The sequence below is a fragment of the Paramormyrops kingsleyae genome, chromosome 22, assembly GCF_048594095.1.
Source record: "Paramormyrops kingsleyae isolate MSU_618 chromosome 22, PKINGS_0.4, whole genome shotgun sequence".
NCBI lineage: Eukaryota > Metazoa > Chordata > Actinopteri > Osteoglossiformes > Mormyridae > Paramormyrops > Paramormyrops kingsleyae.
In genome coordinates, this window is record NC_132818.1 from 9,622,719 (window position 1) to 9,639,930 (window position 17,212).

At 47.2% G+C, this 17,212-nt stretch overlaps 1 protein-coding gene across 4 annotated transcripts in view; it reads right to left on the reverse strand.

Annotated features, from left to right (window-relative positions):
• LOC111853183 (cytohesin-1-like) overlaps positions 1-17,212 on the reverse strand; it is a 38,166-nt gene that overhangs the window by 8,769 nt on the left and 12,185 nt on the right. For 2 of the 4 annotated variants that reach the window (XM_023829836.2, XM_023829834.2), the window contains exons 2-4: positions 2,656-2,738; positions 1,163-1,227; positions 49-115 (exon numbers count right to left, since the gene is read on the reverse strand). In XM_023829836.2, coding sequence (XP_023685604.1) covers positions 49-115; positions 1,163-1,227; positions 2,656-2,738 — 215 coding nt within the window. Of the gene's footprint in view, positions 1-48; positions 116-1,162; positions 1,228-2,655; positions 2,739-8,563; positions 8,695-13,677; positions 13,949-17,212 lie in introns of those variants that run through there. The other 2 variants (XM_023829835.2, XM_023829838.2) reach the window with 2 other exon arrangements.

Sequence of the window (17,212 nt, forward strand, 5' to 3'; positions counted from 1 at the left end):
AATCATGTGCCTTCCAGCCCAGATGCACCGACTGCACACTCATTTTACCTTCTTGGGATCCATGTTGAATTTCTTTCGCCCCATGGCCACCTGTTTATTCCTCTGCATGTTTTTCCTGGAGCAGAAAAACAAGATCGCAATAAGGGGGGGAAAAAAAAAAAAAAAAAAAAAAAACAGAACTTCCCACTGAAAATGCCTCCATCATGAACACGGGTCAGCTTTTCCATTACTCACGTCAAACATTTTCATAATAATTAAATTTACCAGGCTCATTCTCGTAAGTGGGGGGTTGCTATGGTTGAGGGCATTAGGTACATTTTACGGGGGCCCGCAGGGAACCGATGAACCGCTCACGTGGCTCAGCTGAAATCCCAGCCATAAACAGACACGCGAAGGCGCCCATTTACCAAAAGGCCTTTCCCGGACTTTCAGGCTGGTGAATAACTCTTAACGACCTGCAGGGCATCGTCGTCCCTGGGGCCGGCATGAGCGGATTCCATGATGTAATGGAGTCACAGAGGGCTACGCTTCACTTCAGCCGCCCCCGACTAAGGAAAGGGTGGGGCTTCACAGCGATGTCACCCCCCCACCCCAGCAGGGCAGAAGATGGCCCTCTCCACTTCCTCCCCTTCAACTATACAGAAGCGCATTGGAGGTCATTTTACGGAGGAGACTGATGGGGTCACAGCTACCAGTTAGGTGGGACTGCTGCTTGGGTGGAGACTCGTGTCACAGCTATGAATGGAGAATCGTGTGCGTCAGCCTCTTAAAGGACCCACTGAACTGTTTGCCTCATTTTTCATGAATGGTTCTCCGATTTGCAAAAGAACAGCCAGGAACCAAGGCTACAGGCACAGCCACACTGTCCAGTCAGATTAAAACAGAGTATGTGTGACTGAAGAGGCGCCACCCATTACTTTAGCCGAGCCCACACCACTAGGCCCACCCACTGCTTTCCATAGCCGAAACAGGAGAGGATTACAAAACCCTTAAAGAAGACCACAGACCAGCCAACTCCAGAGTATGCCCTTTAAAGCAAACTCATTCAACCCATTAAAGTTTCAAGTAAATTGCCGATCTCCAAAACAACCAATTATGTTATATGGGTGTTTGTCAAAAACCAGGTAAAAGGCACAGAAATCCACGCGTCAGACTGGCTCACCTCTCTTCAGTGGAGCCCAGGTTCTCAATCTCATTGGTCACCTCGGCTATCTCATCTTTGAGGCGCTGGGGAGAGATGGAGAGACGGAGATGAAGGAGCCAATGGGAGGAGAGCAGAACGCCATGTGGGTGTACAGAAGGAGGGAGGACAAAGGGGGCTGCCGGGCCACCCAGGCGGCCACGCGTGGGCGTGCGACAGCAGCCTCGCACGCCACACGCACCCCCAGCCTCTCACCCCCCCCCCCCCCGACCCTCCACTGACAGACCTGCACTAAAGCCACACGTACAGTAGGGGGCAGCAAAGTCAAGAGTCTCGTCCAGTGTTCCCCAATCCGGTCCTTGCAGACTCAGTTGGTCCCAGAGGGCCGAATTGAAAAACACTGGTCTAGTCACATGTAAACGGCGTATACAATGAAATGCAGCTTTACAAACTCAGAGTCTTGGGGAGGTCAGAGTAGTACCAGTGTCAAACCTCGCCAGGGTCTGTGCAGACGAACAGTCTAATGAAGATAAGAGTCCCCCCCCCCCAAAGCAGGCATCTTCAGCTCTGAATGGCTTGTAATCACACACAGCTGTGTGAAACTGAACAGGAAACAGCCAGCATGGGGGCACACAGGCAGCTGTATGCCTTCCTGTGGATATCAGGGGTTCAGCTTCAGCGCATGGGGCCGTTCTGCCAGGCTGATGTTGATAAACAAGCTGTACATGTTGGATGCACCTCCTCTGTACATTAGGGGGCAGCACTGTGAATTACTCTTAACCACAGTGGACTAACAGTCGACCCCTTGACCTTCACCCTACCTCCTCTGGCCCACCCTCCGTCTTGCAGTGATCCGATATCCTTGTTCCTGTGAAGTGTCCAGCCATAACAGAGGCTGACAGCAGCAGCACAGATCTAATAACAGGGGAAACACTGAGCCGAAATGGCCCTTTTCCTTCAAACTGTTTGTTTCTAAATCTAATCATGAGAATGACACTGGGAAACATCTTCAGAGAGCAGCAGAGACTGATCTGCCCATATTTAGGGCTGTGGGCACCGACTTCCTGTCATGGCAGGAAACCCATGGTTCGGGGGACACCCCAAACCCCAAAGCAAGAAGAGCATCATGACAACAAACAGAACTGGCCATCCTGAAGACCCATGAGGAGGAGTGAAGGTCAGGTAAAGACAGGGCGTCAGTAGCCATTGTAGGGCGGGTATTTCAGACATCCTGTGGGTTTGTGGAATTTCGTTTCTGCATTCCGAGAGCAGCTGGAATCAAACCGAAAGAGGCGCAGGATGGGGGATCGTATACTGCATGACACAGCGCTAGAGATGTGGCTGGACTAAGCAGTTCTCAGCCCAAGAAGCTCTCAGTTAAAATATCTGGGTCCTTGAATAAACAGGAAGGGGCACTCAATTGTGAGAGAAATTTTTGGGGTGGGTGGGGGCCAAGCAGCTAGACGGTCATTGAATTCTTGAGATGAAACGGATACCCCCCCCCCCATGGATACCCGAATGTCCTCCAGGAGCTCCAGCTTGCGCCTCCGGATGTTCTCCAGCTCCTGCTGCTCCTCAGGGGTCAGGTCGTCTGGCACTAGAGGAGAACATAAGGAGAGGGGGACACGTTTGTTTGCATCCACACTTGCAATTTGAACAAACGCACCAAAACAGCCAGCAATGACAAATTGGTGAATCTGTCACTTATGGATAGACAGCTCTGCTGACTTTTAATGGCATGCTAGCAGCTAGGGCTATATTTATGGCAAGGATACATGGATAGAAGAAAAAAAAAAAAGACTGAACAATCCATCCACTCATCCTATTCCGGAAGCTACAGGCGCAAGGCGGGGAACAAACCCAGGATGGGGCGCCAACCCATCGCAGGGCACACTCGCATACCCAGGATGGGGCGCCAACCCATCGCAGGGCACACTCGCATACCCAGGATGGGGCGCCAACCCATCGCAGGGCACACTTGCATACCCAGGATGGGGCGCCAACCCATCGCAGGGCACACTTGCATACCCAGGATGGGGCGCCAACCCATCGCAGGGCACACTTGCATACCATTCACGCACACCTCCGGATAATTTGCCATCTCCAATTAACCTCAGCGTGAGTTTGGACTATGGGGGCAAACCGGAGGACACCCCACAACAACACGGAGAGAACACAGTTAAGATTCTCCTATGGTCACACAAACAAATACTGAACTAATCATCTGAACATGATCTGGGTCGCCCTAGTATTCAGAAGTATACAGAACATCACAAGTACAAGTACAGTGCAGGGTTCAGCTGGTTAGGGTGCTGCACTCATGAGCAGAAGGCCACCAGTTCAAATCCCAGCATCACTTTGGATAAAAGCATCCACTAAATAAAAATTAAGTGATAATTCACCCTGTGAACTAATATAACAGAAAACCTGTGAAGTCTAGAATGTTCTTCAAAGAAATCACATGACAGTGTAAGGAGTATGACACTAGAACCCGCACTATCTGCACACGACCAAAACCAACAGTGACAGTCTTGGGGAGGGGATTGATAAGCTGCACCAACAGCCAGGAGAGCAGAACATGGAACGCTCCTCCAGTAACCGGCAGGAAGTAGGAGAGGGAGCATGGAGATTAGCCAGAGGCTCAGGGCAGGCTGGCCTAGTGCGCATTCCGAGCTCCTTAGTCAACTGTTTAGTCAAGGGAGTGTTTGAAAATTAACAGCACAACCCTAAGGCAAAGCAACCTAAACCAGTCCAACCCTAGCGTTTCACCTCGAGTTTAGGCACGAGTCAAATTTTTCATGTGCTAGCGAACAGTCAAGCTCAGACACTGTTCGACAGCAAAGGTTCCAAGCTCGTGGAATAACCCAGCGCATGGAACAACTCAGAAAAACCATTTGGATGATTATTTAGTGCAAGCAGCTGATGACTGAAAGATCTTCAGTTGTGAGTTTATATTGGGAAATCACCAGGCCAATGAGGGACATACAGCACAAAGGTGGACAACTGGACAAAGCAGGGAATTCCAGTTCGCGGTTGGATAGGAAACATGTGACTGTACCAAGTCCTTTGCTGTGCGGGACAAAATTACACCAACATGACATTTGTGTAGCAATGCTGGGAAGGGAGGTGCTTTTGATGGAAATGAGGATGCAAAGCAGGGCATTGAGCCTCTGACCGCAAGCATTACAACTTGGCAGGGATGCTGGGATCACCAGACATGGCTGACGCCGGGCCCGTCTCACTATGAACATGACAGCTGAGAAAGCAGCGCCATTCGACAGTGAAGTCTCCTCAGAGCAAACCTCCACCCAAACCTCCTTTTACTAATGAGTCAGTTAAAGCTACACCCCTTTAGGGTTCACCATAGAATGCTCTGTTTTATGTTACAACTGCAATCGCTACCCAACTCACAAAGGCTGATCGCTGCCATAAAACTCATACCAAGGATCCAAGGGCACGTGCAGCGAGAAACGGCACCAAGTTCAAACAAAAACAGTCTCAATGGAAGGCAGCTTAAATCCGAACTACTGCTTTCTGTGGGAAAACACAGGAATCACACCAGTCCTCTTTGATCTTACAGAATATTAGGCTACAATCTGAGTAAGGGAGGGTGGGGGTAGATCTCAGCACAGAGGTCTGCTCACTTAGATATTGGAACTAAACCACCATGACACAAGTGACCAAGTAGGATAAATGGTGTTCATTAATATTATTGTAACAAGCAAAAAGTAGTAGATGCCTGCTTGTGGTAATCCCACATGAAGAATCACATGACAAGTTAACAGTGAGGGAAAAAAAACTAACATTTAAACATTTCTTAGAGTGGACATTTTGGGTGGAGCTCCAGTGAAACCACACGTCCACCCACAACATTCTTGTGGACCGCATGGCCACAGTCCAGCGTGACAGACACCCAGGACTCGGGAACAGCGGAAAAGGCCGGATCTCCCTCTTCCCAGAACACAGAGGGATGCCCGGGTGTCGAATGCAGCTGGCCATCTTGGAACTCAGATCACCGAAAAAAAGCCAAGTGAGGTCGGTCCTTCAGTTAGCTAGCGACCAATCAATAGGATCTACGGTCCCATTTCAATGAGGCAAATACTAGCGGTGTCCTCAAAAGCAGTGGTGAACTGCCTGAGATAAAGTACTCCTGTGCTTTCTAGGGTCCATTTTAAAACACACACCCTGTAAGCATTACAGAAGCCGTGATCACTACAGCTGAACACCTTACACTATAATGGTTACACACCTATGTACTATAATTGAATTCAACAGATGAAACAGATTACAACCACATGGAGAGCAGCGCTCACCTAATTTCCATCACCTAATCGTGAGAAGATCTAAATTCCAGAATTTACCACATCACAAGGTTACCATAAACTATTTTCCATAAGACACGAAGAGAAAAAAACCCCCGAAATTTAAATCAAGTCATTTTTATGAACATGAACAAAAGGGAAAACGAATCAAGAACCTCCCACGTCTTCTCAAGTAAGCTTTCAGCAAGCAGTTTTGAAAGCAGCGGGTAATTTAGAGGAATCACAAGTGAGAGCTTCAAAAGTCGCTGTGAGGATCAACTCTTCAGGTCTATGTCGAGAACCGAAAAGAAGAACAACTCGAATTACACTGCAGCTACTGGGACATTATGTGGACAGTCTTCAATCAAAATAACACGCAAAGTGGCAAAAGGAAGAGTGGAATAAGGCAGGCCATTAGAGGTCACTCATCTGCATTTTTTCTTTCACACACACAAACAATCACTATGCTGAACAGAGCTGCAAACTCCACAAGTGCTGCCTCAGAGAAGCCATCGCCCAGCTTTCCGGGCATCTGGTCTCCGACTGTTCTTAATGTTGCACTTCCTGTTATCGAATTGTCTTTAGGTTTATGCTGTGCTACGAAGATGTTGTGTAGCTCTTGCTCCGATACTACTTACACTTTTATCTGGGCATTCATTGGAAGGCCAGCCTAGCCACATTTTTTCCTAATTGACTCCTCGACAGCCGTATGTCTAATGTGTTAATGTCTAATGTCACTTTGGACAAAAGCGTCTGTTAATTATGATGCAATGTAATGTAAATAGGAAGAAATCGGTCCCAAAAAACCCATTTACAGTGATTCTCCTTCAGGGGTACAGAAAAACCTGTTTTGTGACAACAGCCCTTCAACTCAGTCAGGACTGCCGCAGCCATGTCTTGTTGCCGTGGAAACGACAGACCGGAGACTTCCGAGCACATGTGGAACACTTGGCAGGGCAGCGTGTAGATATGCAACAGCGCTCTGTAGGGGATAGTGCAGAGTGGGATGGCAGTGGTAAACGGGGATTACTGCAAAACATGGCCTGGCGAAACCCAAACTGATTACGATCTTGACCAGACAAATCACTTCCTTTCAGAATAGCACAGGAAGCACCGCCTCTCAGATCACTGCGCAAAGATTCAAACCTGCAACAAATGTGACCCCCTGCTTTCTCAGCTCCGGCCGGAAACCAATCAAGGCCTGAAAAGGCAAGTGGCCACATCCAGCCATCTTAAAGACTGAAACCTGGATGCTACAGGGTGCTGAATCTTTTACACAGAAACAAGGTGTGAGAAGCAGATCAACAGTTAGTCAATCATAGAGCCCCATACACAGACACAAACACAATGTAATGGGATAACCAGTGACCCTCCTAGCCCTTATCACAGCTAAGTGGAGGGGAAATGTTCATCCAACAGTCATTTTTAAAGAGTGTTTACCTCCCATACAGCATGGAGAAGTGGCAGAAAGTCTGCAGAGATGTTCAGGTGAAGCCATTCCCTTGTAAGTGGCAGTGCGAACGCTCGCACACACACGTGCAAACACACGCACACACGGCTCAATGGTGGCAGCAATTCCAGCCTCTCAATCTTCTCTGAGATCCCAGCAACCTACTTACCATTTCCTCCCCCGGGAAAACAAGTAAATGGAATGAGATGGGATGAGGCAGCGTGTATTTAGGGAGGTGGGGGTTCCCATAGCATCCCAGCGCAGCGCAATCAGCAAACCCTGCAGTGAGGGGGGGGGGGGGGGGGGGAAGGGGCATAGATACCCCTCTCCTCAGAGTAAAGTCAGCACTATGACCACCGCACCCCCCATGCCACTTCCCTCATAGGACTCCCAGAACAACACCTCGCACCTCCCCCTGACCTCAGAGCTACCTTTCACTCCAACGGCCTGTAGCGTGGGTGACCATTTATGCCGGGAAACAAGGACTGGCCTCGGTGAGGCACTCAGGGGTGGACTGAGCAGCCATACCACCCAACAAGTCTCTTATTGAGCTGCTGAAGCACCCTCAGTCTAAGCTGGCACCTATCTTAACAGAGGCTCCTTTCAAGGCGCTCCAACCCCCACAAGACAAGCACCCCAGGACATTTTAATGGCCAAGGTGGGGGTGAGTAGCATCCATTAAAGCATAACTCAGACCCAGCAATAATGCTCACCTCTGGTTGGGTGAACCCATGACCTCTGACCCTTTTGCATTTGCTCCTGGGGGCTTTCAACAAGGGGCAAATCAGGCCGCTCACACGGATAAGGACAATTGAACCATTTAGTTCAGACCTTACCGGCTACCACCAGACTTCGGGCGAGGGTCCGAACTCACAAAAAGGGGTCCGAGCGTATGTAGGCGTCTCCGTGGTAGGAGAATACAGGAGGGGCTGGTGGTGGTGGATCAGAGCCCCCATTGTTCCACCACGATCTGAAAGTCCAGACCCCCTCATGCTGAGAAAAGGGGCCACATTCTTTTCCTCGGGCCCCTGCTGGCTCATCCCTGCCGCACCCGAGCGGAGATCACAATCGCTGCTATACTAACGGTCCTCCCCTCCAATGCCAGGCGCTGTGCAGACAGCCCAGATAAAAATTCATCCCAGAAAACACAAGGCTAGCAGACTCAACTGAAGCTTTCCAATACACGTTTTACCCGGGACTCTAGAGAACCATTCCGCCGCCAGGATGAGCAGCACTTAGTCAATAAGTCGTGTTCCCGAGACACGTGTAGGAAAGCAGTGGCTCCATCTCCCTAGCTATTTATCCCAGCAAACACATGCATACCCATCTGCACACATGTGCACCACAAGTGACTTAACAAGCAGCTGAACCATTTGAAATTTCATGAGTCTGCAGACACACACACACACACACACACACACACACACAATAGCATATCACCAGCTTCCAGCACCTCCAGCACGTACTGCACCCCCCCGCAGGTAGTATGTTAAACAACCGCCTGTCGGTCTTACATTCCTGTAGCCAGAGTGTCTGAAAATTCAGTGTGGAAACCAATCACGCTACCTCACTCACTCAGCCTCTCACGGCAAGCGACAGACAATCTGACCATCCGCTCCCCAGAGTGAACACTACGCGAGAGTGTCCCCTGATCTCCCCTCTCCAACTTGCCTGTGTTACTACAGATCCTGTCCACTCCTGCGCAGGTCCGGTGGTAATACCGGCTGCCCCATGACTGGCGACACCGACAGAGAGAGCGAGCAGAGACCCCGCAGCTGAGTGTGAAGACTGAGGCAGCAGACGGAGAACACCCACCTCCCCTGCCCTGCCTCCCCTGCCGTCGTCAGGATCGAGGCTCCGCCCCACGGCTCTTCTCTGATCCCTCTCTACTTTACAGCCTGTCCCTAAGTGTTCCCCATTTCCTGTCTTTTGTGACAGGGACCTCATCCAGTCAGACAGAGCCATTCCTACACAAGCAAACAGAGCAGAGGCATGGATCCTTAGTAACAAAGCCGGGGGGGGGGGGGCTGTTGAGAAAGCAGACCATCTGCCCTCATCTTGCCATGTTTGATGTGGGGGAAAAAAAGAGGGGAGAAGTTTTTATTCGGGAGCTTCGGTAGGTGCGAGGCAGGGATGGGATGCTGTTTCTGGAAATGGTGACTGAATGATTCACTCTTTCAGATCCGGATGAGACGACCATTCTCTAGAAGGGTGCTGCCCCCTTGTGGCCTATAGCAGGCACTATGCGAATGGCTGCTTTCCTGAAAACTGCTGGTAATTAATTGCTCAACAGAGGGAGCATTTCTACTGATATACGTTCCTTTATGAAAACACTCATTAAAAATCTAAATTACTAAAACCTTAATAATAGCTGCTGAGAAAGAGAACAAACTGTAACCAAGATATAGATAAAGGCAGGACCAGAATGCAAAAAAAAATTAAATGAAATAAAATAAACCCTTCGTACAGAGCAGATGCAAGTTACTCTAGCAGTTGGTTCTGCAAGCTCTGTGCATTCAATTTCATCATCCTTCGCCGTGGGTAAAATATGACTCATCAGCAAGTTAAACCATATTTAGCTTCTCTCTCCTTTCACAAAGAATGAGGTCTCAGGAAGAAAAAAGCCTCAGACGCCATGAGAAGTCAGCAGGCATCACAGAAGTTATTTTACTTTGTGCCCCTGGAACTTCTGAGCCGGAAAAAGGGGGCCTCTCATCTAAACAAACAGGGCAGGGGTGAGCTAGCGTCAGCATCCTGCTACACAGGAAACAAAGAGCACATCCATGTGTGCATGTGCGCACGCGCACACACACACACACACACACACACACACACACACACACACGCACACGCACGCGCACGCGCACACGCACACGCACACGCGCACGCTAGTGTAATAAATTCCCTCCATGGAAGGTTAGCTTATTTCAATCAACTTGTTACACAGTAACCCCCACCCCACCCGAAGAAAAGTCCCAGATTCATAAGCATGGTTCCCCACATGTGAGTCATCTCTGCCTTTCATACACATCTAAGGACCCCCCAAATAATGTGGTCCCTTCTGCCAAACCTTGAAAACCAGCTTAAAGGCTGCCAATCGTGATGATGTCCCATGTCCCTCACAGCCTACTAATGGAGATTAAGCATAAATGAGGGACAAGTTTGTCCGACCTTCAAGGCCAAGGGCTCATATAAACACTCTCCACACGGCAGTGTGGGAGGATATTACCAACCCCCAGTGTGGGCACAGCCAGCCAAACCCACAATACCCATGACGACAACAACCAACAGCCTATTGGTCCAAACTAGCCCTGCTCCTGCAAATAGGACAAGCACAGACCTCCTTCATCAGTCAAGCCCTGTGTTGAGGATCCATGTAAATGGGACCCCATAAGATGGGACACAACTAACAGAACTTGCATGTGAGCAACTGCCTAGGATCGGCTCCAAAAATCTGTGATGAGAAGCCGAAAACACATCCCATATCGCTCCGAGGAACAGTACAGGGGGCACGGGGGTCACCCAAACCACTCGCATGGTTATCGAGCCTCAAAGTGGGTCACAAACAGAGCAGGGGGCACTGCCCTGGGAGCTGGGCAGAGGTGCTCAGGTTTCCTTTAAACCCCTAACTTCTGCATAACAAAGCAAAGGTTCTCGTCAGCACCACCCAGCCGCTGGTGTCTTGTCAGCAGATCTGTGGTTTCCTGCCTTAGCGCACAGCTATGAAGGGAATCGGGACCTGCTGCTACACGCCTGGGTCACTGGGAACACGATAGTTAAGGGCAGAGGGAATGAGGTGAAGCCTGCTGTGTGGAGGGAGAAGCTTCCTGTCCACCTTACCAACTTAAAAGCCTGGACCAGAACCACGTGGAACACACCAGCCACCCTAGGGTATTCAAGGGGAATAGCCACCCATCTGATCGCTTGCATACTGGCACGGCACACCAGTTTCAGTGAAAATCAGAGATGCTCCCATCTCCTTCTGAGACACAGGAGCAAAACCCTAAGATGATTTCAAACAGCAGTTGTTGTGCAAAGCCATCTGCTCAGAGCATGCAGTAGCAAAGGCCCAGGGGAAAAGTGTTTAAACAAGATAGTTCTACTTCCAGGGACAAGCAAGCACTTTACACCTGCCATTCACAGCTAATGCAAATGGGTCACACGGCAGCATCACACTCACACGGCTAACTGAGACCCAGGATGTGGCTGGGGGCCACAGCAGTAGAGAGTTCCCCACAGATGCGGAGATGTTGCAGCAATAACTCAGTATCAGTCATTTCAGATATGTGTGTGAGAAAACACCCTATAACATCAGGTGAAGGGGGATGGGGACCATTGTGAGAAATGTGTCATTAGGGGATTTCATCATTGTGCGAACATCATAGAGTATACTTACACAAACCTAGATGGCATATCCTACTACACACATAGGCTATATGGTATATACAATGAAAATATGGTATAAAAGATTTTTTTTAAATGCTTCAATATCTTTTGGGACCACCGTCATATGTGCAGTCCGTCGTAGACCGAAACGTTGTTATGTTGGGCATGACTATTTTCCAGGTGAACGTAGATCGTTCAGATATGACAGGCAAACAAAAGCAGCTTGAAAAGGATCAACAAAGCTGGTTTTGGATTGGGCTCTGAGAAGATGTGGCTCTTTTCTGAAAGCGTGATTCCTGTGTACCATGCATCTGTTGACCAACTCGAAGGATAATACATTGCGCTTAAGACGCCCTTAAACATAGGAGTTTTGAGTTTGAATATATGAATACACTCATAAAGGAGGAAACATGCCCTGCTTCATAGAAAAACAAACACTCACACCCATCTATTCAATACATTTCAAAATATTTTCAGTGACAAGAGGTGGATATATGTGGTTTGGGGGTAAGATGCTTCTCAGTTTAGCCTAAGTAACCGCGGAGTAATTTTTGTGAGACGAAGGTGAAGGTAAGAGAATGAGATAAACGGAAGTCAGCAGATCTTCATACCATAATTATGCTTTCTGGTTCACTTGGAAGATTTTTATGATCGCCGACAAAAGATCGCAGCACAGGAACGGCCGTGTTAACTTTCATGAAACCGACGGGACACAAAAGCAGAACTGTAACTGGTATCACTGAGGGACGTTCTGGCCTCGAGCCTGGGGCAGCGCTCCGCCGGAGACTGCGAAGGAAGCGGTGACAGGATATGCGAACAGGACAGGAAGGAAACATAACCCTAACAGGTCTGAATACAAGGGGAGAGCAGGAGGGAGCACCCAGGACGAGGCCACAAGAGGATATGAGCGGACAACAGAGCCACCTCGCCTCCTTCAGAGTTATAAATATTAAGAATAATAAATCACAGAAAAAAATATTAAGTCCGGGTTAGTGGGCAGTATGGTTCCAAGTTCCTGTTTATTACTGGATAAAACTGCAGTCTGACAAGTTCTCTTTCACTCATCTGACGGCTTTAAATTCCTCTCTGAACCATAATTACCTCTGAAAGGCTCGAATTGGCTTCTAACATCACGTCAGCATTAGATCACGCATTTCCAGACACTGGACGTATAGAAAGGCGTGGCATCGCATTTTTCAGAAATTCTCTGCTTTGCTGACGGAGTCTTAACTACCCTTAGGACAAAATTTACGGGAAACCCAGCCTGCGCGTCAGCTGTATACTACGCATCCAATGGGAGTCGCTTCAGGAAGCTTCAGAAACACTGGAGGTCAATTCATTACTAGGATTAAGACACCGGCGGCGAAAAGCGCTAACGGGACACGTCCGAATGCAGAAGAGAATCACTGAAGTGCTTCAGACCAGCTCAGCGTATTCAACAGGACCATCGACACCGAAGACCAGCACGTGCTGGAAATCATTCGCTGTTGCTGTGCTCGGAGGCTCTCAAAGGGACACAGCCTTGTCTGGAGCTGACATTAACCAGCTATATAACAGTGTTATAAGTGCACTGAATAAAGCCTTCCTGTTACACAGAAATACTGTAGATTCAGTGAACCAGCCTGGCTCACGGTTAACATGGCAATCAAACAGACCCGAAGCATGTCTAAATAACCGATAAGGATTTTCCACGTTACCTAAAGGCAAGACCGAACATATGCGAATCTGTCACAACTTCTACACTAGTGAACAACTGGCACCCCTCCCCCAGAGTAACAAAGGGCTAGAAAGGAGTGATAAATATGCGCATAGCGTATTAAGAAACAAAATGAAAACATTTTCAGATTTAAATCCTCTGCTCTGTATACCTCCGTGATAAACAATTACATAAACTTCATAAGACGATAAAGAAAACAGATTTGATCCTTTACATTCATCTGTTGCGAGTATGTAACTACTTGGAGTTACATTTTGGTAAACAATATCACTGTACACACTATAAATCATCCCTGAAACAAAACAGATATATATTATGCAACTGAAGTCAGATTACCTTCATATTTACAGAAAATATAACAAAACGTCTCCACATACTTGCGCGAATCTGTAATTTAACATTGATATAATAAATCCTGGTAGATCTTTACATTGAAGCGCTGGAAATATATAAATTTAAGAGTTTTAACCAAGCGCATTAAATGCTGAACAAATACCTTTCGGCTGGCGGCCAGTAACCCGGCTTGTGCCCCCCCACCACTACTATTTATATAAATAAGCCAGTGTTTCTCAAAACAACATCCCACGAAAAATTATTACTGGCGCTTTAAATATGAAATTTGTGTTTTTCCGAAACTTTCTGGAGAGAGGAGGGGGGAGAAACGCAAGCGAGACAAACTTACCGACGCCCTCCTCGGACTTGAGCACCATGGTGTCCGCTGCTGAAATATTCCTGTATTCCTCACGCCGTGAAAAGAGACCTACAGTCTACGCGGAAACGCAAAAGTAACGCTTAAAACGAGAATTAAAGAACAAAACAAGGTGGACAGAGCCCGTATGACAGAAAGAGACGACCATAAACCGGATAGGTTACAGCGAGCTTTTGGGAGTGGTGTGAAGCCGCTCGCCGCGACGTTAGCCGAACTTAGCTAAAGCTAAATAAAGAGGCGGCAGAGGGCGGAGGGCGGAGCGCGAGCGGCTGCCGGGGCCGCGCGCAATGCGCGCTCGGTGTACCGCCCAGCCGGTGCGACGGTGTTCGGTTTCACACGTTCATTAAGATGGCCGGAGGGGGAAGGGTAAGTAACTCACAGAAAAGGGGGCAACGTGTCCCTGATACTGAAAACCTGAACGCAGAATATGACAATATACCCTGGAGGAACGGGGGGAAATGGGATAATATCTATGTACAAGCAATTAACCATGAAATTATGATTTATCAGGGTCGCCAACTCTCAAGCATCTGGCGTTACACTCACGCTTTCATACTCTCACGCTCATATCTCAAGCAAGATATCTTACGGCAAATCTGTATTATTCCATTATTAATCTAAAATTAGCTACATCAAAAGCGTTGGGGTAGTTTGCAAACCCTATAGATTAATTACAAGGTAATAAAACTGTTATATACATGTAAATGTGTGTGCAGACTTGTCTGGAATTGGTCATCTCATGCCAGCCAGCTGATCAGAGTTGTCAACACTCTGCCTGTCTATCTATCTATATATCTTATATTGTCACACAAGGTCTCCAACACGCCCTGGCTTGACAATTACCACTCATGTCTTGTTTTGGGGCAGCACTGTATCAGTTCAAAGTGACCAGGTCTTTTAAATCATATTCTTCACAGAGGCAATGCTGCTGTGAAACAGGTTGCCAATCCCACAAAAAGAAACAGCGACTCAAAAAGCCTTGAATGTGAGTCCCGGTACTGTTTGCCTGCCCCAGCACGTCCATAAAAGGCATAGAAAACCATCTTAGCAGAAATGAATGGAAGATGACAGACAGATATCTCTTCTGCCCAAACTAGTGGTGCATAGATTAACTGGTCAAACTGTTTCCCGAGCAGAAATCTCACAAAGACTTCATTGACCTACCAACCCGCATTCCCACTTGAGTATTTACATCTATGAACACCTACCCATGTTACAGGCCTAGCCTGAACTTAATCGATGTTTCATTAAACCCCAAAAAATTTAAATCTCAAACAGTAAGCAACAGTTGTGCACAGTACATTTTGATTTTACAAGTGAACAAAGGCGCACTGTAAATTATGCTGATACGATGGAAATCAGATTATTGTGTATTAATTCTACGCAGCTTTATGTCTGGTCTTTGTGTGTTAGTCATATAGGCCTGGCTGTCAGCTCTGCATTCATGCTAAATTCCTACAAATTCAAACAAAGACTTGTTTGTGTCAAAAACCTTTCTGAGTCTCTTGCAATACATTGCTCTATGGGATATATCGATATTTATGCGTCAAACATTTCACCAGAAATATGCTGTTGGTTATATACCAGAACATTTATCTTAGATGTTTGCTAATGACAGAATTGTCTGAGATTAATCAATTCCTTAGACACATCGTAAACTTAGTCTTGGTGAGTGAGTGAACTTTGCTTATTTGTTCTTCACCGTACCCTACTTTTCTCAAGATGACTTGAGTTTTTTCATTTTCCATAACCAAAAGGTAGCTGAGAATCCCAGGAAAGCACAGATATGGCACAGGCGGAGAATGCTTAGAGCAATTTCACTCTCTGGGCCAAACTGAAAAACAGGGTGTCCCTCGGGGGTGCAGCCTTCTTTTCGGTGTTCCTCTTCTGAGGCAAAAGGAATGCAGAGTTATTTCAGGAATGGAATTTTTCCTTGAATTGTTTCACGAGTCCTTGTTGGCGCCACATGGCAACTCGGGAGACAGCAAATGAAGATTGTGCAGGTGGTACGGAGTCAGAGACAGAATCACGGGGTGGCTAAGCCTGGGCCTGTCATTGATGATCTTCGCCATCAACAGCATTAAGTCAAATCACAATGTCTTGATAGGCCCATAAACTGTGATTAAAGCGTCTTCTCTTGTATGTTTCTTTTACTTATCAAGAGACATTTCTATTGGAAGTTGGAGAGTACATTAACGTGAGAGTAAATATATAGGAAATTCTACAATCTCCATTATTGTAGATTTCATAGGACATGAAAATAATAATTAGAAAATGACCTTTGGTCTAAATGATGGAAAAAAAACAACCACAGATAAATAAACCCTTTTATGAAAAAAAAATGCAGGGCAAAATAAAATAATAATAATAATAATAAAAAAAAACATAGATCACTATGGACTTCCCCTTTAAGGTGTGAGCTCGGCATAGTTTTGCAATACATGTGGGTTATGTAATCTGTGCTATACGTGACAGAAACACAATACTGTCACATAAACTCTTTATGCTGTGTGGGATCAGCACAGTGCCTAAGGAATTTATAGAGTTTGCGTCCTTAACGAATTCCACCTGTCCGGTAAAACTCCCAAAGACCTCTGACCTTTGGATTCATAGCCAACTACTGGTGGCATGTAAGTGAATGCTGAGTGATGAGGATGCTCTTTGCCTAGAGTCTGTTTTTTCATTATTTAAAGGGAGGGGTCAGAAAAAGAAAGAATGTTGAGTCTTCTCTGACGAAGGTTTAGTAAACCCTCTCTTACAAAGGACTGAATGTTAGTCGCCACTGCTGTGGCAGTAATGACTAAGCTTACTGGGGTTTGGAAGGAGAGGCAGTGGCTGGGTGCCTGTCTGGGTCTGAATGGCACGTGGCAGGACCTGGTGTCTCCAAGCGCCCGCTGAGCACAGAGCGAGAGCCTGGCAAAGGCCTCGCAGTCACGGCGGCCCTCAATAAACCCACAAATGGCACTAACAAGTGCAGCAAATCCATTTACAATCCTCTTACAGTGTTAATGAAGCTTGTCGCTTCACTCAGTGGGGAGAGACAGCAGGTCTTTTCTATGTACTGTTATTTCTGGGAAGCAGAGCTCCATGACGAAAGCATTCATCTTCACACTGTCCAGACCTTGAGCTGGATTGGCAAAAACAAACAAAGAGCCCCAGCTGCCTTGCAAAACAGCTCAATACCTTTGGCAAGCTTACCAGACGAGTAAACATGCCCCATTCCGTATAAAGAAAAGTGCCCGAGGGAGATGAAGATTTTCCTTTTGTGCGTGAGACAAATATTTAACAAGCAAAGGCCGAATCTTCTAATATGTCTACGCAGAACATGTCTGCGGGTCGTTGACACATGGTAACATTTCCTGTTTACGATTTCAAAACACACACAAAAAAATTTTTGCATTAGCACGAACGGTTTTTCTGACCTCCAGTGGTCACATGAGGTATTACTTATTGAAAGGACTACAATAAATGCAGGTATGATCAAGAACTCAATGGTACTTAATCGAGC